General features: G+C 37.6%; 1 protein-coding gene across 3 annotated transcripts in view; it reads left to right on the top strand.

The window, feature by feature from the left end:
- Positions 1 to 22681, top strand: part of WAPL (WAPL cohesin release factor) — a 155345-nt gene that overhangs the window by 80720 nt on the left and 51944 nt on the right. For all 3 annotated transcript variants that reach the window (XM_009272419.2, XM_009272398.2, XM_009272408.2), the window contains one exon: positions 2786 to 3309. In XM_009272419.2, the coding sequence (XP_009270694.1) occupies positions 2808 to 3309 (502 nt within the window). In that variant the 5' untranslated portion in view covers positions 2786 to 2807. The remainder of the gene's footprint in view (positions 1 to 2785; positions 3310 to 22681) is intronic.

The following is a 22681-nucleotide window of genomic DNA, read 5'->3' as shown; positions in this document are numbered from 1 at the left end:
AAAACTGTCACCGTGGGATTTCATCAGCTTCTCCTGCCTCCGTGCATTTAACTATTTTATTTGCTTCGATTATGTAAGAGGAACGGTGCGGAGAGGAGCAGCGACGCCGGGGAGCTATGTTTCGGTTTTCTTCTTTTTTTTACATTTCTTGCACCGCTACAAATATTGCGGCAGGATGCAGGAGAGGGGGGCAGGGAGTGGAAACAGAGTGAAATTGGCCAAGTTTTTTATTTCGCACTGAGTGAAAAGCAAGGGAGAATTTTAAGTAAAGAGTAACAATCCTGTTCTGTTGACGTTCTCCTGTAAGGAGATACATATGTACTTCCTTATCTTTAATCTCGGCCTAAGATACGTGTTTATAGCATAGTGTATTTATATTTTCCTGATACTCATCTTTTAACCCGTTTACATCATATTGAATATTTATTTGAGTTTTGACATTTTGATTCAAAACTCCTTACGAGACAATCTTAATTTTTAAACTTATAAATAGGAAAATGTAGATTGAGGAGCTCTCATTTCTGAAAATGAAGTCCTCCTGACTGCCGGAATCTTCTCTTTAAAACTGCAAGCCACAAGTCATAATTTAAATCTGCCGTTATTTTTGCAGACACTGGAAATGTAGTGTTGGAAATACTTATTTGAGTCAGGGTTTAGGGGAGGAAAACATGCTGGTGGTGAAGTGATTGTATTTTTTTTTTCTGTAAGAGTTGTATAGAAAGCGAGATGTTAATAAATACTTCACTTTAGTTTCCACAGCTCTAAAAACCGGCCTTTCTGGTATAAAATACTTTGGTTACTGTTATCAGTATTTTCAAGCATCAGCAAAATAAAACTAGTAAGTTGGATTTGCTTTGCTGTTCATTTTCTAAAGTATGTGGGGAAGTTTTAGTTTCGCTCTTGGATGGAAAATAGGAAACTAGAGCTACTTACAGGGGAGCAAAAAAAGAAAAAGTTTGGCAGCGATGTGTTTGGAGCAGGACAGGGTAGGCTGATGGCACTGCGGCGCGGGGGGGAAGAAGGTGGTGATGGGGTTAAAGAGTAACATCTACTAGGAGCAGCCAGAAGCGGTCTGCAGAATGGTGTTTCACAGCAGAATTCTGGTCAGTAGATAAGCACGTGCCTTTACCATCCATCTGCTAAACTGCCGGGGAGAAGAGTGTTTCCCAAAGTGGTTGTTCCTGTATCTCTTATGCATTGCAACACCATCTGTCTGGTAAACTTCTGAAGTTCAAGTTTGATACTTTTAATTCGCTTAAAATTTGCTCGAGCATGGATGACCCGATGAATTGCTCAGTTCATATGATAATTGAAGGTTGGCCTGGTCTGATAAAGGGAGACTATTATTAGTGAGACAATCTTGCTAGAGCGAAGCGATAGAATGACATTTCTGGAAACCAGTCTGGCAATTTTGGCAGAGGCTGGTCTAGCACTTCGGGTTGAGAAACTGTGAGTGTCGAGATGAAAACTAAAATATGGAAGAAAGACAGTATACCTCGTACTCAGGGGAATAATAATAAACAGTTGTCTCGAACAAATAGATCATGTGATAAGTTTATTAATGATGATTTTAAGCGCTGTCATATACTTTACTATATATGAAGACAGTTGACACTTTAAAAGTTGGATTTCTTTGATTCTGCAGCTTAAATAAATGCCCCCCTTTTTTAACAGACTTTTCTTCAGTATGGAGAATAATTTCAGAGAGAAAGATGGACTTGATTAGATTCAGACTGACTATAAAGAATTCCAATTTCCTATTCATGTTTGGGCCAAAAAAAAAAAAAAAGAGAGAAATGCTGGTTTACAAAACAGATATGATCGTTTTGTTTTTATGTTGTCATTTGTCCAGTAGTTGAAGTATTTGTTTTGCGGGGAAAAAGAAGCAAAGTGGTCTGTCTTCCTTTGTGAGTTAAAAAAAGTAGGAATAGAACACACGCAGGGAACTGTTTAAATGTGTTCCTGTTTAATCTGTTCATATTTAAACTTTATTCTTTTGGGAGAGCAAACTGTGAATCGGGCTACAGTTGTAACAGACAGTAAACAGTCAGGGTTTACGCTGGACTGCATAAGCTGTCCTCCATGTTCTTAGAAATGGATTGAGAAGTGTCTCTTTGCTCCTGTCCCTTGATCAATCAGATTTACACATGGGGGATTGCTGTGTCCCGGTCTTAACCATGACTGTGCAGATGGCATAAGCCACATCGTATCACCAAATAATGTGCTTGCTAAGTAAGTCTGACTGTGTGAGAAGAACATGGGGTGAAGTTGTCATTGTTATTTGTGATTAATTAGTGTTTAAAATATCTACCGCAACTTGAAATATTCTGACAGGTTTTTTCTTTATTTAATTACAAAGAGTCTTTTTAAAGCCATACTGTGTTATTGGACTCTAGCAGAGAGCTGCATGTTCAGATGTGGTGAAAATAGTGTTTAGTTTTTTGCTGATTTATGAAAGCACTGCCATCTATACTTAAAAATATAAAATCAGAGCAAACCAATACCAAAAATAATGTATTCATAGCAGATTTTTCTTAAGGATCCATTGTGCCGGTGTTTTATAAACGTGCAAGTAACTGAATTTCAAGTTAAGTTGGTAGGTACATTACTTATTGCGGAAACTTTTGACGTAATGACATTCACATGTAAATGAGTTAGTCTATAGAAGAAGCAGATGATGTGTCTGTTGCTCGTGTGAGATGTTGTAGGCCCAATAGAGGATGGAAGTATGATCGTTTGTACTAAAAAGTTGGTGAATTTATGTTTCTTCTTTCTTTTCCAACAGAGAATATGAAACAGGAGCCAAAATGACATCCCGATTTGGAAAGACCTACAGCCGGAAAGGGGGAAACGGCAGTTCCAAGTTTGACGAAGTATTTTCCAACAAACGGACCACCCTTAGTACCAAATGGGGAGAAACCACCTTCATGGCCAAATTAGGACAGAAGAGGCCCAGCGTCAAACCAGATATTTCTGAAGTTCCTAAAAAACCCAAAGTTGAAGATGAGGTAACAGAGGATCCATTTGGATTTGACAGTGATGAAGAATCTCTTCCTGTGTCTTCAAAGAATGTGTCACAGGCTAAAAGCTCCTCTCAGCTGGAACCCGGTGAAGCTGCTCAGTCTGAGGACTTCACTCCTCTGCTTGAAGCTAACAGCAGAATTAATCAGCCAGACAGCGGAGAAAACATTGCATCCAGCAAGTGCATGTCTTTTGACAGTACTGTTCCTCTCTTAAAAGAAAAGAGCACAAGCAAAAACGTGGAAGATGGAGAATGCAAAGGCAGCAGTGCTAAACTTGTAACTACAGGTACGTTTACTCAACTGTCTAGATAGTTCTGTTACCCTCTGATTTTTACTAATCTACTTTTAGACTTCGTGTTTTCAGGGGTTGGTTAAATGTTCTAATAAAACCGTGGGGCAATTATTTCTTAATTGTAAAGGATACGCTATTTAACTAAAAACGCCAGGAAGCATTCTGCGTTTTACACAATTGTCTGAGATCCTTGGCACTCTAATCCTTCTGTCTGCAAATTGAGATACGGTGCTTTAGATTCAACATAGTATGTTAGTCCACCTTGAATAGAATGGAATAGTAATCTTCCTTTTCTAAAATTTGTTCCGAGCTCTGCATTTGTGTTTTTTTACCATGTAGTGTTTTGAAGAGTGATGAGTTGGTAATAATAGGATGCTTTATTCTTAAGTTGCTGGCTTTAATTTAGTGCGGGTATGCGGTTACTACCCCACGGGTGCAGATACAGCTTACAACCTGCCTTATTTAATTATTTGGATGGAAAAGGTAGTTTTCTGAACTACAGTTGCACAAAGGTCTATTATTTTTCTTATTTAGCACATCTTTTTCAATGTGTACGTAAAAAGCTTCAGAGCTATGAAGCAGAATTCTGTCAAACGTCTTTTAGGGGCTGTTTTCAGGCTCTGAGGTGTTTGTAAGACACCTTAATGCTTTCGAGAAGGAATTCACAAACCCCATGGAGCTGAAGATCGCTATAATTTTGTTCAAGTCATTCTTAGACAAGACCAGATGTTATTATATCTCATTAGAAGTTTTCATATAATGGGCTGATTAAACCGCAGCTTCTAAAATTGGGCAGAAGATCACGTTAGATGAACCTTGATGAAGATGACACCTACTGACTTGCTCTGGGTTAACATAATCAACTTTAATGAGAAGAACTTACGTAACTTTGAATTCTCAGATATAGTTAACTTAACCCTAGGATCAGAAATTTGAGTGGGCTTGTTCAGTTGTAATGCAGTGGACAAGAAGATACTGAATAGTGGAAGATATGCATAGCTCAGTTACTTGCAAGATAGTTTTGTTAGTGATATAATACAAGAGAAACCAAGAAATGTTGATTGGAACTGTAGTTTGACAGACACATTGGTGGGACGTGTAGTTGTCTTTTGATCTTACTCTTATTTTTGCTGCTGAAATATTTCTCGTTTTCATATGGTTTTTCTGCCGTTTATTTATTTGTGAGTACGATCCACCTTCAGTCTGGAAATACAATTTATGTTTTGCTAAGTTTGAATATAGTTTTCGTAAGAGAGTGATTAGATTCATCCCCCAGTATTTACAAGGAGAAGAAATAGTAACGAATTTCCTTGGTTGTTACTGGGAGACTGTAGCAGAGCAGGTTTTACAGTGAAATGGTTTCCACGTAGAAAAGCTTTGTTAGAACAGTATTTTTCAGGTTGGAAAAGAAAATGTGAGAGCTGCGGGGAGAAAATGTGATTGAGCTCTGAAAATTCATAGTGCATGAAAGGCCAAGAGAAACAGACTTCAGCAGTTTCATTGGTGCTTCTGGTTCCAGTATTGTGGAAAATAATAAACTACAGAAAAACTTTTTAATTTGATGCTTATTTAAATTCTAGAACTCCTTGTTAGACAGTTCTATATACCATAAAAATATACAGCTCTAAAAGGAAGGAAGCTGGTGATTCATATGGTTTTTCTGCCGTTTATTTATTTGTGAGTACGATCCACCTTCAGTCTGGAAATACAATTTATGTTTTGCTAAGTTTGAATATAGTTTTCGTAAGAGAGTGATTAGATTCATCATTTACAATTTACAAGGAGAAGAAATAGTAACGAATTTCCTTGGTTGTTACTGGGAGCAGAGCAGGTTTTACAGTGAAATGGTTTCCACGTAGAAAAGCTTTGTTAGAACAGTATTTTTCGTTGGAAAAGAGAAAATGTGAGAGCTGCGGGGAGAAAATGTGATTGAGCTCTGAAAATTCATAGTGCATGAAAGGCCAAGAGAAACAGACTTCAGCAGTTTCATTGGTGCTTCTGGTTCCAGTATTGTGGAAAATAATAAACTACAGAAAAACTTTTTAATTTGATGCTTATTTAAATTCTAGAACTCCTTGTTAGACAGTTCTATATACCATAAAAATATACAGCTCTAAAAGGAAGGAAGCTGGTGAATCTTGGTGGATAAGTCCATCAGTGGCTGTTGAGTGTGGTGGTGGTCTGGATGCAGCGGGGGAGGTTACTTAAACAACAGTTTATTGAAGGAATTCTTTTCTTGCGTGCCTTCCTGAAGTATTTGTTACTGACTGCAATTCAGCCAGAAGTAGTGAAGGACAAGGTGGATCTTGGTCTGTTGATACTGTTCTTTCAGAATCTATTACATTCTGTTTACAGCCAGTCAGATAAAAATGAAAACCCATTTCATAGCTTTCTTCAGAAATTAAATTCAACTGAGAATGAATCTTTGCAAAACATCCTAGGAGGGCCTTTAAATAAGGATAAGGAAACCCAAGACTGTCGTTTTGGCGATAGTGTTTATTTTGGACAGTTAGTGTAAATGAAACTTGGATGGTTTAAGCAGCTATTATGCTTATGTGTAGACTGATCCAAAATAAATAAAAATTGTCTCTGAGTACGTCACTCAGAACATTGAGCAATTGGAGATAGTGATATAGTTAGCCAGTGTAAATGTAGGTACTTCAAAGGCTTCTTTGTTATTTTCACTATTAAGTAAAGTTTGATGGTATGAGGCTGTCTTTCAGAACTGGAGAGAGTTAATTTTATTCGCGTGGGGGTGTTGGGGAAGAGGGAACTTGGGGGAGAAAAACTGAGTAACAATAAAAAGGTTGTTTCTTGTTGTGTGGTCTCCTAAGGTATAGTGTGTGTACTTCTACTGCTTACATGTCCTCACCCTCCCCATAATCATTTTCCCCTTCCTGGTGACTCTTGAACTCCATCAGGTTCAACCAGATTTGTTCAAAGGGCTCATAGATCCTTGAGACAGCAAGCTCTACTGTTCCTGAAGAGGAGAGAAAGCGGGGGGGAGGGAAGGGCAAGCAGATAGAACAATATTAATATTCCCAGTGTGAGAGACACTGCAATGTGAGCTCAACCTTAACCCACATACAGCAGCCTATCTCTAGGTATAGGAAACTAGGCTATATTGGTACTGATGTTCATGAAGGTGCTTGTTAACTTGTTTTAAGTGCAATTTGCTAGTCCTTGTCCTGATACTGACTAGACAGTGCATGAATTAAGGTCTCCAGACTTCCTGATAGCATGCGCCATCATTGTATCTCAATTCTTAACCTAGGTGAAGTAAGGTTAAGAATTAGAATAAGGTGAAAACTGTGACTTAACGTGGCTATGGGCAAGCTGAGAGCTACAGTTCAGCCTGCTAATTCTGCTCCAAATGTATTATCCTGCCTCAGTGTCCATTTCTTTGGACATAAAATGAAGGTGATGCAATGTCAGTTAATTTTAACTAATGTTTAGTATTAAAAAGTAGTCCATTTCTGTGGTTGTTTTAATAGTTGTGCAACCGAGTAACACAGTTGAGGATCTGTATCTTTTATTTAAAATGGTATGACTTACTGGTCTCTTTTTTTGTTTGTTTTTTGTTTGTTTAATAGCCTTCAGCTAGTGCTTGTAACAATCTCATTTTAAAGGCTTTGAGGAGCTCTTAATGTGGAAAGCTTCTCATAATCTTACCCTAATGTTGCTTGATCAAGGCTTAATACTGTGGGAAGAATGTTCATGAGTAATCCTGTACGTAACAGGTAATATACAGATAGTAGGAGTTCAGGTAAATTAGAAATAGCGAGAGAGCATTCAGTATTAACAGTTACTGTTAGGTCACTTTTGTTAAGGTAGGAGGACTTGGTAGCTAGAAATTAAGTTGTGTCATTGGAAAAATATTGTACTGGTAATTAAAATCAAGCAAAAATGCAACAACTTAGTAGTTAGAAGGTGAGCTTTCTTATGAGAGAGTGTTACAGTACGTTAAGGTGAAAACCCGCAGAGCAATACTTGGATTTCTGAAACACCTTGGTGGGTTTTTGTTTGTTTTTTAAACTGTTAAGCTTATTCTGTAAGGCATAAACCCCAAATAGTATTTCACACTAAATTCACAAGGTTTAATATAAAAACACTTACGGCCTTGCAGAGCAAATTGTGAGGTGTTTAAAAAAAAATTTCTAATAACTTTCTTCTTAGAATATTTATGTAAGCTTGTGTGTTGAAATGAACGTAGTATGATTTTTTCAGATGAAAATTAAAGTCAAAGCTTGATGAATTTTAAAAAGTGGTATGGCATTTCATAATTATATTGGTGTATGTATACGTTTCAAATTGGACAACTACTTTCCCGACTGCGGCTATTTCAGTTTAGGGAAGTACTGCTTGTGGCATTCTGGTGTGTGAGTTTGCCTTTCAACTCTGGGTGTTGTGGTCACCTGCTGTCTTTCGCTTGTGTGCCACAGTGCTGAGCTCTGTAACTCAAGCCGTTGGAGGGTCTAGTCCAAGATGTTGATGCTGTTTGTCAGAGAAGGCACTTGGGTTGAGAGATCTCTCAAGTGGTTGGATGATGTCTCTCATCTTTGCACACCTCGTATTCCTGTTGGTGGACTATGAAATAATATTACTTATTTACATTAATTCTAAGTTAAAATATTAGGTATTTAATGATGCTTATAACAGAGAAGTATTTTAATTGGGCATGGATTAAGTCTGATTTGTTTTAAAACCTATGAGTTTATTTCTTGAAAATATATTTTGCTTGTTGTGGAGAAATAGAAAATAGAATGGCTTAAAATGTCTTTTCAGAATACAGAGCAATGTAGGAATAGCATCCCTTTCTGCTGTGTTGTGATGCTAATTACAGATTTTGTGGTTATTGTCCCGGCAGTGTCCTTTGAGGCTTTTTAAGATTAAAAGGACAAATTATTGCATGTAAAGTATTTGTGATACTTGCATTCCCCCCACCCCCCAACATTTAGAGTCATTATGAAAAATTGCTATTCTGCATCTTGTCATCTGTTACTGTGTACTGGTATTCAAACAAGTCTTTGTTCTGGAAAGTAGTTTTGCTCTTGGTGCTGTAAGGAAACGTTTGCCTGTTGCCTGCTATTCAGTTCTTCGGTGTTTCTAGGTAGTTCTTAATGCCCTCGTTTTTCACTTGGGGCTCACGCACGTATAGCTAGCAAATCAAAACGGCAAATGCAATCCTTCTTAATAACTTGCGCTTATGCAATGCAGGAGTGAAGGGATACAACTGTGCTTAACTACTTCATGACCCAATATGCAGAATCTAGCTGCGTTTAGTTGCTTGAAAAGCATACCAAGTGAATAGGGTAATTTGCAGAAAATGGTTGCCCTGAAAAGAAGATAGTTCAAGTCATCGGGTCTGTTCCCGACAGACTATCCTGATAGTACCGTAGTGAATGTGTCTGCAAAGCCTCTGCATCCTGATTATGTGGGCGGGGGAGCCCTATCTTTAGAGTGAAATTTCAACTTCTGCAATGCAAGTTTGTTACGTAATTACATTTGACAACAAGATTTGCCAGGGTATTCCTTTCAAATTGTTTTAGAGCTTCTGTCTTGTGTTTAACGGTGACATGGGCATTTAAGATAATAGTTAGGTCTGAGTAATCTTATCTTTCTTCCTCTGCAGAGCTGTTGAGTGCAATTTATTTACCTCTTGAGGAAGAATTTCAGTTTAGTCATTTTCTGTCCAAAAATTGAGCAAAAAGTTGGGGGAAACTGAATGAGGTCTGAGCATTTGGCTGTCTTCGGAGACAGCTGGCAGCAACCATGATTAAAAAGAACTGCAGCTGTGCTCTGGCTGGCTCAAAGCATTAAGAAACTGATAGCAGAGAAGGGGAAAGGTCTGCCAGAAAATATGTATGGTCGTAGAATTTCAGTGTTCTGAGGTTTGTTTAGGTGGCAGTACTTCTGCTGGGTATATAGATAGCTGGGGTTTATCCACAAGTCCTCTCTTCAGTTGTTTTTGTTATGTTTCCCCCTTTTTAAGATATCCCTTCTCCCCTTACGCGCCGAATTTTCTTGCTGTGTCCGTAGCCCAAGTTCAAACTAGTGTGATAATTGTTCTTAATTTTTTTTGCTTTGGTATTCCTCTGATACTTCTTTGAAGATTTGGGGGGTTTTTGTATATAGATAGCTGGGGTTTATCCACAAGTCCTCTCTTCAGTTGTTTTTGTTATGTTTCCCCCTTTTTAAGATATCCCTTCTCCCCTTACGCGCCGAATTTTCTTGCTGTGTCCGTAGCCCAAGTTCAAACTAGTGTGATAATTGTTCTTAATTTTTTTTGCTTTGGTATTCCTCTGATACTTCTTTGAAGATTTGGTGGTGTTTTTTTTTTCTTGGATGTTTTTCAAAAGTCCAAAATGACTGAAATTCTGTTTAAATTTCAGTATTTATACTGGTTTGCTAAAAGAGCAATACAGGAAAAAGACCCCAGTATTTAGGAAGGAATCTTCTGATTTCTGCAACATATTTTTCCTAATGACAGGGAAATGCACACTGTGCATGTCCATGTGCAGAGCACACAAAACTTTCTTCCCCTCAATTTATAACTCCCCTTTCCCAAACAACAGTGAGATTCTCAATACCTTTTTTTGTAATCCATACTTTTAAAATCATTCTTTCTTTATGGACTTGTACAATGAACAGTTAGTTTTTAAAAGGTGAAACTTTTGACTGCTTCTTAACTTCTTTCATGTTTAAAAAGTTGAAATAACTTTGCATTCAGAACAGTTGGTCAGTGCTTGTAGAAGAAAAAAAACTGTTAATGTGCATACCTCTTAAGCGGGCCAAAGCATGCAGGAAAGCAGAAAACAGTTGGTAAGGAAGCCATTTCAGGTTTAAACTGCCGAGATCTTATTAACTGCATGGAAAATGTTTTTCAAGTTCAAACTTAGCTCATATTTTCTTTTAAGAAACTGCTACTGTATTCAGTAAAGGGTTTCAGCGTATTTATGAGTAGTGTCTGAATTCAGACTGACTTAGCCTAAGGATACATTTGTTTTGACAGTTATTGGTGCTGCTGTGTTATAATATGCTTTAATACTTTTTTTGTAAGGGCTCACACTACAACACTCGGTGAAAACAAGCTTTTTTGGCATGTGCCATCCCCTTGTGTTGCCCATGACACTTTGTCTTGTTTTCCATGCAAGGGGGAAGTAGTTAGCTTCCTGGATCAGCTTTATCCTGCTGCTCTGAGCAAAGGATGCCCTTCTGAGCTACCAGTGAGGAAGAATGTGTCAGAGGTGAACGCATGATACAACTGGTTTAGGCTCCGACAACTCTTTCATTACAGAGTGTAGCAGCTCTTCTGACCGTTGGATTTGATGTTGCACAATTTCTCGACTCCTCAGGACCATTTTATTTTTAGATTGATGACCAAGTAGTCTTGCTTGCGGTGTTAGAGAGTTCTTCAAAGCTCAATTCTTTGCTGGAAGAGAAAAAATAGTTTCCTTTCTGTAGGAAGGGGTTTTAGCATTGTTTACTAAAACTGCAATTTGTCCTTCGTTTGAGAGAGTTGTGGACTTTGCATGCAAGTTGGGTGTGGGCATTGATAACATGCTGTGTGGTATGTTGGGTTTTTTCATAATATCAGTGTCCGTAGAGTCACATTATAATTTATATTCTTATGAATGTGGATAGATACAGATGTGAGGCAATGTTAAAAAAAAAAAAAGTCACGTTTGTCTTGTAAGTATGTACTCAGCAGAAGAAAAAAAGACTTTAAATGAGGTTTTCAGAATGTCGTGGAAGAGTTTTAAGCAAGATTAGAAAGAAGAGTGAAGGAGGAATGATAGTTATTCCAGCTGTGAAAGACAAGCTGTAAAACTATATATAGGTGCAACTTGGTGAAAAATACTTACCTGGGAAAACAAAAAGGCTTGAAGTGCAAGGGAAGTTATAGGACTTTAATTTGATAGAAATTGAGAGGCTGGATATAGCTGATGACAAGCAACATAGCTTAATTTTTAGCTATATTTTAATTGGAGGAGGAAATGCCTTTGGTAATGAAGGAACAAATTAGTGATTTTGAGGTTTGGTGTTTTTCCCCCCCGAACGTTTGCTGGGAAGGCAGATGTGCTGAACACGGCACTATGCGTGGTTTGGCCAGGTACGTGTGTATAGATTGGTATGAAGGTGGTATTGAGAGATGCAGTGACTTAAGATACAGTGAAAGGTCAATGACCAGGCAGAATATCTAACGATTGCTAGCTGAAGAAATAGAAGAAGAAGGGAAAAGCAGCTAGGTTGTTACTTCAAAAAAAAAAAAAATCTTCCCATACCATTGAAAATTGTACCTGAGGTAAAGGCAAGTGATTAGCTCTGTGAATATTTTCTGCACAAGAGGGAAGGTGGTCATGTCAGCCTGCACCCTTGTAAAAGGCTTCCGTTTGCATTGAAATACAAGGATTTAAAAAAAAAAAGCTGTGTACTGGCTGACAGCAGGTATCATTTTTGCACTGGCATAAGACAACCTTTCAGAATGCCTGCTGGTAGCATGTTCTCCCAGTGGAAGAAAGCCTACAAGGAATTACTTCTTATGGCTTAAACAGGGGTCCAAGGTGAGAAGCAATAATGCGGTGGTTAGGGTTCAGCCTTTCACAGGGAGGAGCCACAGCATGGTGGGGTGTCGTGCTAACAGCAGCAGCAGAACAGTTCATGTTCCAAAAACGTGAAAATCTGTTAGGTTCATGGAATGAAAATAATGGTTTATTGGAGATGCTGAACACTGTGTTACCAAACTGAAAGACTGCGTCTGGGTGATCTGGGAGAAGAAAAGGTGTCTTCTGTCTCACAAGCTATATGTTTAGAAGAATAGCTACTCTGACTGAAATGATGTAATGTGATTGAGAACTTGTTTCGTATGGAGCCTTAATAAATAATAAATTGAAACTTTTCATGTAAATTGCCTTAGAATTTTTATATTTGGGGTGCTGGCAAGGGAACAAGAAAAGCAAACTATTATTAAGGAAAATAGTTCTGTGATAGCAGTAAATTAAATCTCATCACTTTCGGGTTTTCTGTGGAATTCTTCTGCAAAAGAAGATGCCACTTAAATCATCTGCAAAGAGGCAAACTGTGTCTATCCAACCTACATGCAAACTTGTTGGGAACTCATTTTGATTCAAAAAGAGTAAAGAACCAGAATTACTTAAGAATTTGTAATCACAGCTGTGGATGTGGTGGGGCTATAATTTTAGCTATTTTAGTGATTGTCAACCATGAAACTTGTCTTGAAAGTCTAATCTTCTGAGGCTCTTATGCTGCTTATCTTCTGTTTATGCCTGCTAACAGGCACTGCTTTTTGAGATCTTATGGGCATCAATGGATAATGATGGATTGAAGTAAATTTTGCCCATTTCTTAGAATTGTGTTTTTTATATCCATAAGCTTTTTTCTGTGTTTCCCAGCTGTTCAGTCATAGGTAGAAAATGGATCAAAGGAGTTTAGTCTGTAACCTTTTCTCCTTACCAACCAAAACACTTCATTTCCAATGTAGAGTAGAAGAGAGAAACTGTAATGAAATTCTTTTTCTTGTTTGGAGAAAAGCAGGGCTTCTCTGCAGTTGCTGGTTTTCTGGCCAAACCAGAGAAGACACTGTGTGTATGTCTTGTTTGGGCTCTCTTCCCAGAAATGAGGAATGTGATACAAGCACCTGGTAAAGATTCATCTTTTCCTTCAGCTTGGTCAGCTTCAAGTTGTAGAGCAAAGTGATGTAGCTTTATGCTTGGGAACATTGGTGATGGTGTAATGGAGCCGTAATAAATGTTTCCGAGTGTTCAGGAACATCAGGCAGAGCTGTAGCTCAATAATGAGCTTAACGAACTGTTTCCTACATCCTGTGTCAGTGGTCTGTTCATGAGCTGTAGCCTGTTAATGCATGTGCTCTCAGTAGCTGGAGGGATCTGAAGGCTCTGGATACACTTCTTTTTAATCTTACTGCCTTCTTTTCCTTCATGTTTCATTTTCTTGCTTTTACGTCTGTCTTGGTAGTCAGGTGTCTATTTGAAGAGAGAGAAAGGGGAATATAAAATTTCCATCATGCCACCTGCCTGCCCTTTTAAAGATTCCATTGCTTCTGACTAACTTTAATATTAATCTATACATTCGCAACGAATTCTGTGAATTTGTGTGGCTAATACTAAAAGAAACCTAGTTTAAGTTTGTAGATTTGTTTCCTGTGTATAGTAACTCAATCATGCTCCTTTCGGTATTAAAATGAAGGCTTCTACAGCTAGTTACACAGCAATGAAGGAGCATAGGGTCTCATGCTACAAAAGCTATAGAAGGCAATATGTCTTTTGTTTGTAGCTTGGAGGATGCTTTGGTTAGCGTTCATCAAGAATTGCTAGAAATAAGAGAAAACTAACCTGGAGTTCAAGTTAGTAGGGCTAACGTTTAATACTGGCAACTCTTCCATGAGTAAAAAGAAGAAACAAGCATTTATTTTGCATATGTGATAATATTTTGACATCTTAGCATGTTTTCTTAGCATACGAAGGCTAATATTGACTGTCCTTTTGTTTTCTTCAATTTCCTAATAACATTTGTACTTGTTAACCAGTTTTGATCAAACTTTGAGTGGTAAAGAGATATTTCAAAGATACAATGCTATTTCAAGTGTAATGAAAAATGGTGGAGTGAAAAACTGAGTTGAATTGATTCATCTGTTCCCTTACCTCCCTCTTGTCTGCATGCTGGTAAGGAAAATGCGGTTATAACTGGGTCCCTAATGCATTTGAAAAGGCAGCAGCAAGCTGGCTAGCCAGCACATGTTGCTGTGCATGATCTGCAGCATGTGCTGTCTCCTGCCCAGTCAAACAGGTTGGTGTTGAGGAGGCTGCGGGGGGTGGTGGTTGAGTTGTGGGGCAACGAGCTTTGTTTGTTCTGTGAGCTGAATCTGTTCAGGACAGAAATTTGCATTAAGAGACATTGTTCTCACAGCCTAAGAGACTGCTCTGTGCTCCAGGTAACTTAAAAATAGCAAATAAGGTTCTGCAGCTCTATCACCGAATTGCTAACAAAAGCATGTAGTGTTTGACTTTAGCCAATTAGTGTTAGACTGTTAATGATGATTTGATTTTTATGGAGCTGAAAATGATATTTTCAGACTTAGAGCCATGCAAGTCTTGTAAGTTAAACGGAAATGAAATTAAATTGAAATGGGGACTAGGCTGTAGGATAGACTTCTTGATGGCTGGTTTGGATTATGGTATTTTTTTGGCCAAGAACGTTTGGTTTCCTAAATTTTTTCCCTTCACTTTGTTTTGGATTCCATCTTGGTATATGCTGTACCCTAAGGATCAGGGTATGAAATTGTTAACTCTTGCAGCTTCAGTAGTTGATGGATAGAGTGTTATCTTTTCTCCAAACTTCAGTGTTTCCTTGTCAAGTAAGAAGGCTCTGTCAAACTTTTAATCTCCTGTGAGAAATGATACAAATTGTTTTTATGGCTTCCCCTTTCTGCATTAACCTGCTCACTGCTTTTAGGCCCTGCCTGGAGCAGGTTTTGACCAAGTTTGAGTTAATGCAACAGTAAACGCCATTATGGTGAACCTTGAGCAGGAATGAGGATGGTTCTTGTAATGTGTACCCAAATGCTAAAAGTGCAATGCTAGGTGATCAGTCAGTCATATCAATGTAGTTTCATTCCTGTAAATATTCTAGTATGTCATCAGTGATGATATGAGAAAATACTGGTTTGAGCTGTCTAAAAAATTCTCTGAGGAATCTGTGAAGCTGTCCAGGCAAAGAGATAAGTAGCTCTAGTTTGACAAAACAGCAACTCTGGCAAGATATATAACAAATCCTGGAAAAATACTTCAGGCTCCTGGGACCACTTGTGCAACGTCTTAAGCTCCTGTCCCCTGTGTGTCGTCGCGTCCCCATCCCCTGTCGTCCCCCCCCAACATTTACTTTCTCCTCCCTTCTCCCCAGGTACTTTCGGGTAGTTTCTAGTATTCTCTACTCTCTCCTTTCAAAATCACCAGTAAGAAAACTTTGCGTTAATTACTCATTGAAGAGTTTCTCATACTAGGCATCTTTTCCTGGCCACTCTGAACTCTGCTGGCCTGTTGCAGCTATAGGTAATACAGCTGGTTTTTGCCTGTTCCTTTTGGTCGCTGGATGCTTATTTCTAGGTCCTGGCATCATGCTCACTTGTTTCACAGAAAGCTGCCTTGTACTTACAGACGATGTCGGTCCGTGACTGTCACAACTCTCTGCTGCTTGTACCAGTAACTTCCCCCTATGTTTACTTCTTGTTACCAGAGGTGAGAAAGAAGTAATGAATGTGTTCCACACCACTCCAAGCAGTGGGGGACAGTCAAAGATCAGGTTTAGAATTACTCATATTTTTGCATTTTTAAAACTTTTAGGCATTTGTCTATGTTTCTTTGCCATTTTGTATACAACATAAAGTGACTGGAATCACTTAGCCAATTGTGGAGATAAATTGCCATGTGGTCTCTTTATTGGTTCTTCTAGCAATTTCTTTTTCTTACTTCATCATCAATCCAGAAGTGAAGTTTTTTGAGCCAGGTGAATAGAGAGATTCCTTGAGTCCCCTTTTTATGTTCACTGCCTGTCCTAGAAGGTAGCTTGAATTAGTAGCAGAGGTCCTGCTCAACTGATCTAGCATGGCTTTTGCTCTGAAAAAACTATTGGCCTTCTTTAAGGCAATATATAGCTTTAAGACAATATATAGCTAAAGATTGAAGGTAAGAAGCATATTGGAAGTTGTCTTTATCTTCAATTAGTAACTTACCTTGTTTTCTTTGTAACATTCAGTTTAAAACACTTATGGATGGCATATCAGTAAAAAAAAATTTCAGTCTGGCAGTTTCTGAGAGCCTTGCAATTTTTTTAGTACTTTCACCATCTCAACAAGTCTGTAATTATATGGTGTCTTTTATTACTACTGTGATTGAACTAAATGTTTTGTGGGTGGGGATATATTCCTTCCTTTCCTCATATAGTACAATGAAGAAATGGTAATGCTTCTGAGGGCTATTTGGGAGTGCATTTTCAGGTAGACGTTAGTTTCTTAAAAAGAAAAACCTTTTAAAATAAGGATGAGATGTGTTAGGGGTACTTAATGAAAAAATGAAGTTGAAATCTGAGATGCCTTAATTTCAAAATTATCATAGATGCCCCGCTGAAGGATGTAGGTGCTTTATCTCTAAAGAAAATTAATTTCTCTTTTAAAAAAAAAAAAAGTTCTAAAAAAAATACAAATTAAGTCTAGAATTGCATTCTTCCTTTTGCACATGACCTTAAAAATGAAAAGGCAAGAGGTAGTCCCACTATGGCTACTCACGGGAGCCACAAGGCATTTTCAGTTTTGTTGGAGATATAGAATAGCATTTGTTCCATCTAATAAATGAGTGGTTATATTAAATGTGTCTTTTTAAAAAAGATATGAACAGAATGTTCTCTTTATGTCCATCTAGTCTAAATGATATAATAAGTCTACATGCATATTTGTTTAATCTTTAAAGGTTTATTACTGAAAAAGCAAAGGTTTATTACTGAAAAAGCAGTGGGATTTTGAGAACTTGGTTACATTCCCACTGGTTGAACGTTTTCATATATCTAGAGGAGTATAAACTATTACCTTATATAAATTGGATATCTTGCAGTGTATGAACTTGAATTTTTGTCTCTAATGGTCATCTTACAAAGGTTATTTGGGACAATAATCATCATAATCACTGAAATACAGCTTTGTGAAGTTTGGTCCTGTGCATCTCTGTGAAAATATCTCTGTGTTTGGTGGGAAGGAGTAGAAGTTTCGTGCTTTTTTTTTTAAAATTCATCAGCAATACTTAAGACATCCCTATCTTGCTAGTGACATAAACTAGAGCATAAAATAAAGCAAGAGGTACGTATAAATTTGTGAGTGTTTTTCTTTATCAGTTAACGTTTAATTTAGACCTGCCAGTCATTTAGATTGGTGTTCTCATACTCTGATATTTAAGTTCTAGAGATTTAAACAGAAAACAAATCATGATTACTACAGAAGATTGTTATGGTTCTTAGGAATATTGTGCTAGTACCTGGGGAAAAAAAAAAGAAAAGACTCTCTAGTGGATTATACAGTTATATGCTATTGCTGATCTGAAATTACTTGGGAGACTTATTCTGGTATTTGAGCGCCGAAAGAGCCTAATTGCAGTTAAAATTGGGAGGAAAAATTACATGCCTCTTTTGAACTACAGAATATCTAATCATTCAAAATTAGTTCACTTTCTCATATTTTCTCTGTGCTTTCTGTATCTGTAAATAAAATTATATGTTATATGGTTCCTTCAGTCATGCTAGCTTCTGCTGTAATAGTTACTACAGATAACCTTGCTTTGAAAAATTACTGTATTTATCAGAATTGCTGGTATTGTCCACCTTTGGGCAATTAGCAAGTGATTTGCAGTAATTTCTGGTATAGAAGCTTCAGTGTGACAGCTGTTGACCCACTGATGAGATGAAAACAGTGGCTTGACAAAGTATCCTTCAAGGAAGTATTCCTCTAAATGTCACTGCTTAGTTTTCCACTAATGCATTATGATGATTCAGTTTTAAAGCCAGGCTTTCTACCTGGTGTACAGTAAACTGTTTACTGGTTACATTTTCCATCAGCCTTGCTTATTATTGGAGATGGAAAAGCCTCCCTCCTGCGGTTACTAAGACTTCTGAAGTACTGGGTGGTTTTAAAATTTTGGTGTCTGATAGGTGCAAAACTAAGGGGGAGGTTAACTGCCACTTATTTGCTGTTTAAGAGTAACTTTGTATGCTGTATTAAATTACTAGCTGAGAGTGAAAAATGAGACGTAACTGTTTGTTGATACTTGTGGAGTCTTTTCAGAGACAACTCAAAATTCTAAGTTGCTTATGCACATACTTAAAATGATGCATAGCTTATACAAAGGCAACAGAAGTCCTACTGTGTTACAGAAAGAGCTGTTAATGATGTGTGTTTGGCTTTTAAGATCATTTCCTAGAAGTGTAGTAAACCAAGCATCAATAAAGCTGTTTGGGATAGAATGGATTTGTTATTTATTAGTCAGCTGAGCTGACTGGAGAAAGGGATTTTACTCACGTTTACAGATGGAGAGAAACAAGGAATTCAAGGCTGGTAGGACTAGATGTATGGTGCTACTGCCTTAACCCAGTCCGATCAGCTTTTACTAATATGGAGGTGTACTAATGCCTTGAAGTACCTGTGCGTTCTTGGTGGTTCTCTTAGAAGTGGTGGAGACTGGTATTGAGGAATTATTGGCTAGCTCAGTTTCCTCAGTTTTGTACTTGGGACTGTTGGGAGTGAGCATGAGGAGAAGAGTAGGCAGACTGGGTAAGTGTGAAATTGGAGATGAGAATAGGAGCCACTCTGGGAAGAAAAAAAATGTAACAACCTCAGTGCAGCAAGTACAGAAAAATTGAAATGGAGAAAATAGATGTGAAGAAGGATTGTTCTTGTCATGATGCATCTCTCAACTGATGCTTCAGTTTGTCCAAATGAGGCTGCTGCAATAAGAGAGTAGAAAGTTTTGTTCCCTTAATAGGTCACAGGCAACTAGATGGAACTGTATTGCTTGCTAAGAGTCCTACAAATATTAGGCTAATTTTAGCGCATTCTAAAATATTATAGAACAATTTGAGAATAGTTTTTTAGTGTACGTAACTACATCATCAAAATTAATATTTTCATTAAGAGTCAATTTTAGTTATCTGGATTTATTATTACTTGGTGAAATATCTAATGCATGTTAGAAAAACTTTTTTAAATAAAAGCAGCACTGTAGTTGATATAAGTGTCATGAGGATCATCTTTCTTACAAAGACCTAGTAGATGATGGCTTTAGCTCTTGCTTACTGACAGAGTAACTTCCTGGTAAGGGACTGAAAAAGTAAAGTGGTTTCAACTGCTAAACACTGCTTTAGAACTGATGAATGAACAGAAGAATTCAGGGAGTATGTTTTAGATGAAGTGATCTTAAGTGAAAGACTTAAATATGCACTCCCTGAATATCTTTGCTTTTTGCGTGTTAAAAACCTGGAGTTTTAAGAGAACATATGTGAAAGTATGTATTATAGGGTAGTCATGATTTTTGTGATGTGCTAGTAGCAGAGTGGAAAAAAAAACAAACACCAAAACCAAAAACAAAACCCCCCAAAAACCCCCCAAACGCTTTTGCAGAATAGTTGATTAACGTTTCTTTGGAGACAGATTCCTTGGTAACTTCTTCCATTAATTTTTTATCAGTGCTACTGATGTGTGTGAGCTATATGTATTTTTATATATCTTTTGGCCTCTTCAGTCTGTTTTCCAGGCTTGCTGTGTTGATCATCTTTTCTGCTTGAGAGTAAGACTGTAGCTGAGATGATAATGATTCAAGCTAAGACAATGTAAAATTAAATTTCAGCTTTTTTACCTCAAAACAGACTCCTGAATTATTTGACTCGTGGGTTGTAATGTGCATACACACACATGTATTCTATTCCTTCCCTGGGAAGATGAGATTTGATTTGGTCCTGGTATGAGATGCGTCTCTTTAAAATCCCAGACTTCTTAGGATGGGAAAACCATTCCCTTTCCAGATATGCATACTGAAACTTCTTCCTAACAAGTCAGTAAAGTATTGTTTAGTAAGCCAAGACAGGCATATTTTAAATGTACTTACTTTAAATGTTGCTTAGACTTTATTAATTCCAGTAAATATGCACTAAGATACGGAACAGTAGTGGTGAGGCTGCAAAATACTGTATTTCAGCGAGAAAGTCTGAAAATTTTTTGAGTTTAACTTGCTGGTTTTCATGCCTGAGTATTATGGTAGTCTTCAGTTACACAATAATATTAAACATATGGGGGGAAAAGGAACATATTGTACACTGTCTAGCTCACTCTGACTACAGAAAGATTAATTTTGCTTGGGCCTCTTAGATTATCACAAGCATGAGATTGAAATGGGAATAACAAGATGTCTTGTGTAATGTATTGATACTGAAAAAGATTAAACAAGATTCTATCACTGAGATGGCTAGGACTGATGTTCTTCGGGGAATTTAGTTTTGCATTTCATATATTCTGTGAAGACCTTTTTTTATTTCTAGCTGAGTGAGTAAACTTCTGTGACAGACCTCAGCTGGACTCCCAGAAAACTTAGATGCGGTTTGTGAGATATTACTTGTCCTGTCTCCCTGAGGAACTTCAGCTAGGATTAAGCCAATTTCCTGCAAAACTTGACTTGGTAGTCATTTCTTTTACTAGAAATTTCTGCTTGTACCTTAAAGTTCTTTTACAAACCATATGTGCAAGGATGGCATTTAGATGATGCCATTTTAGTTTGAAAACAAATGAACAAAAGTCCCTGGAACAGTAGTGGTGCTCGCTGTCCTCATCAGGAAGGTTGAAACCTTTTGGTCAGTGCTATGAAACTTTTGTGCTGCTTGGGTAAATGGTAGCTGATGAAGTTTAATGCAGTCAGGACTAGCACTAAAGGATGCTAAAGCCGTCATTTTACTGATGAGTTTAGGAAGCATTTGCTTCCCAACAAACTTGAACCTTCGGGGTTGCATTCTGCCAGTGGAGCCTCTTCTATTACTGTAGCGTTCTGCACCTGTGTCTTCTAAGTGTGTTCTCTTCCACCATTTTTTTTTTTCTTCCCTTACTTGTCCCTGTCCCGGTTGCTTCTGTTTCTCCAGTTTATCTCATCATGTGCTACTCTTCTGTGCATCAGTGTCTTCTGCATTCCAGTCAGACTTCTTATCTTGCTTCTCCTGGCCCAGGCAGCTGGTACAGTGAATGTTGATAGTAACGGTAGACACCTTGGTTCCTGTGTTTGGTTATACTGTCTCACAAATTTCAAAGAAATTTCTGCCTGTCTCATTTCCAGGAAATAACACGCTTGTATTTCTGGGTATCTTTGTGTGTGTGTGAGGTGCAACAACAGAGTATGGCGGATGCAATCTTCATGAAACTGTGGTACCAAATCCACTGAGCTTTTGTTGGTATTCAGGGAAACCAACAGGGAATGGTTTCCCTACCAGTTTAGAGGACAACAGGTGGAAGACTTAATACTGTCTTTCCTGGCATTACTATTGTGTGGATGCTGGTCGGCTGGAAACAAATCTTACAAAAACTGATTTCTTACAGTGGAATTGGTTCTCTCTGACAGCATAAGATGCAGGTGTGGCTATGGGTTGGAGAAGTGCAAGACTAACTTTTGGCAGCAGCTCTTCTTCAGATCTGAAGAAGTTCATTGTAAAAGCCTGCATTTCAGAAGTGTTTTAATTAAAAATTGTGATGAGAATTGCATTTTCTGTATTTCTTCTGGAAGTCCAAATATTTTAGTTTGAAGCAGCAAAATAACAGTTGCTGAAGTTGTGTGCTGTTCTGTTCAGGGTACATTGATCAAAAGTTACGATACAGTTTGTAACAGGGACTGTAGCATTTCTAGTACAGATATGTTAATGGATTACTTTCACTGGTTTTAGTAGCTGTACAGTTACTGTGTTAGGCAGTGAATTACAGGATAATTTTCAGCAAATTTACTTAACTTCATCGGTAGGTTCTGTGGCCCATGCTGATCTTCATTTCTACTGTGATGATGCCTCACTACTGTCTAGTCCTTAGACCAGGCATATCTGAAGGAGCAGCTGTAACCTGCCTGCGCATCCCCTTTCCTGACTACAGGAGGCTACTATAATATATCTTGTAGTACTAAAAATGAATATATGTAAACTTAGCTAATTCATTGATTCATACGTGTTATGTTTCCAGTATTATTACCTGTTCTTTTCAAGTTCTATGCAAAAGCAAAAAGTACTTAAAGCAGGGCATCTGACAGAAATCAGACACTAAAATCTATATTGCAAAACTTTCATTTGAAACACTAGTGTAGTTGCAGTAGCTTGATGTAAACAAGGATTGGGGGAGTATGTTTACGTAAGAATAAAATACAACACACTTGCAACCTATGTTCAGGAAGGAATTTTTTTTTGTTAGACAATTAGAAAATGCTTTATGATCGCTCTTTATCTCTATTCACCGTAAGTCACTTGTGTGTGAAACATTGAATGGTGATTGAATTCACTGAAAATTTTGCTGCAGACTCCTTTTTTGTGTAGGTTGTATAGATAAATAAGTGGTTGTATTTAGGGTTTACTGTTGGGTGTTTTCATGATGCATATGTTTTCAAAGTGATGCTTATTTCAAGTTAGTGTATATTTTTGCAAGAAATAGTGAGAAGATTTTATTATAGCAAAAACTTCAAACTAGAAGGCTTAAAAAGTGTAAACCGGGAGCATAAGGACCTCTTTAATGTTTTTTGTCATTGAACACTGAATATTTGCTGTTATATTACGATTT

Source organism: Aptenodytes forsteri, unplaced genomic scaffold, assembly GCF_000699145.1.
Source record: "Aptenodytes forsteri isolate BGI_AS27 unplaced genomic scaffold, ASM69914v1 Scaffold106, whole genome shotgun sequence".
In the NCBI taxonomy this organism is placed as follows: Eukaryota; Metazoa; Chordata; class Aves; order Sphenisciformes; family Spheniscidae; genus Aptenodytes; species Aptenodytes forsteri.
The sequence above is the reverse complement of the archived record's forward strand: the minus strand, read 5'-3'. Positions and strand labels throughout refer to the sequence as shown.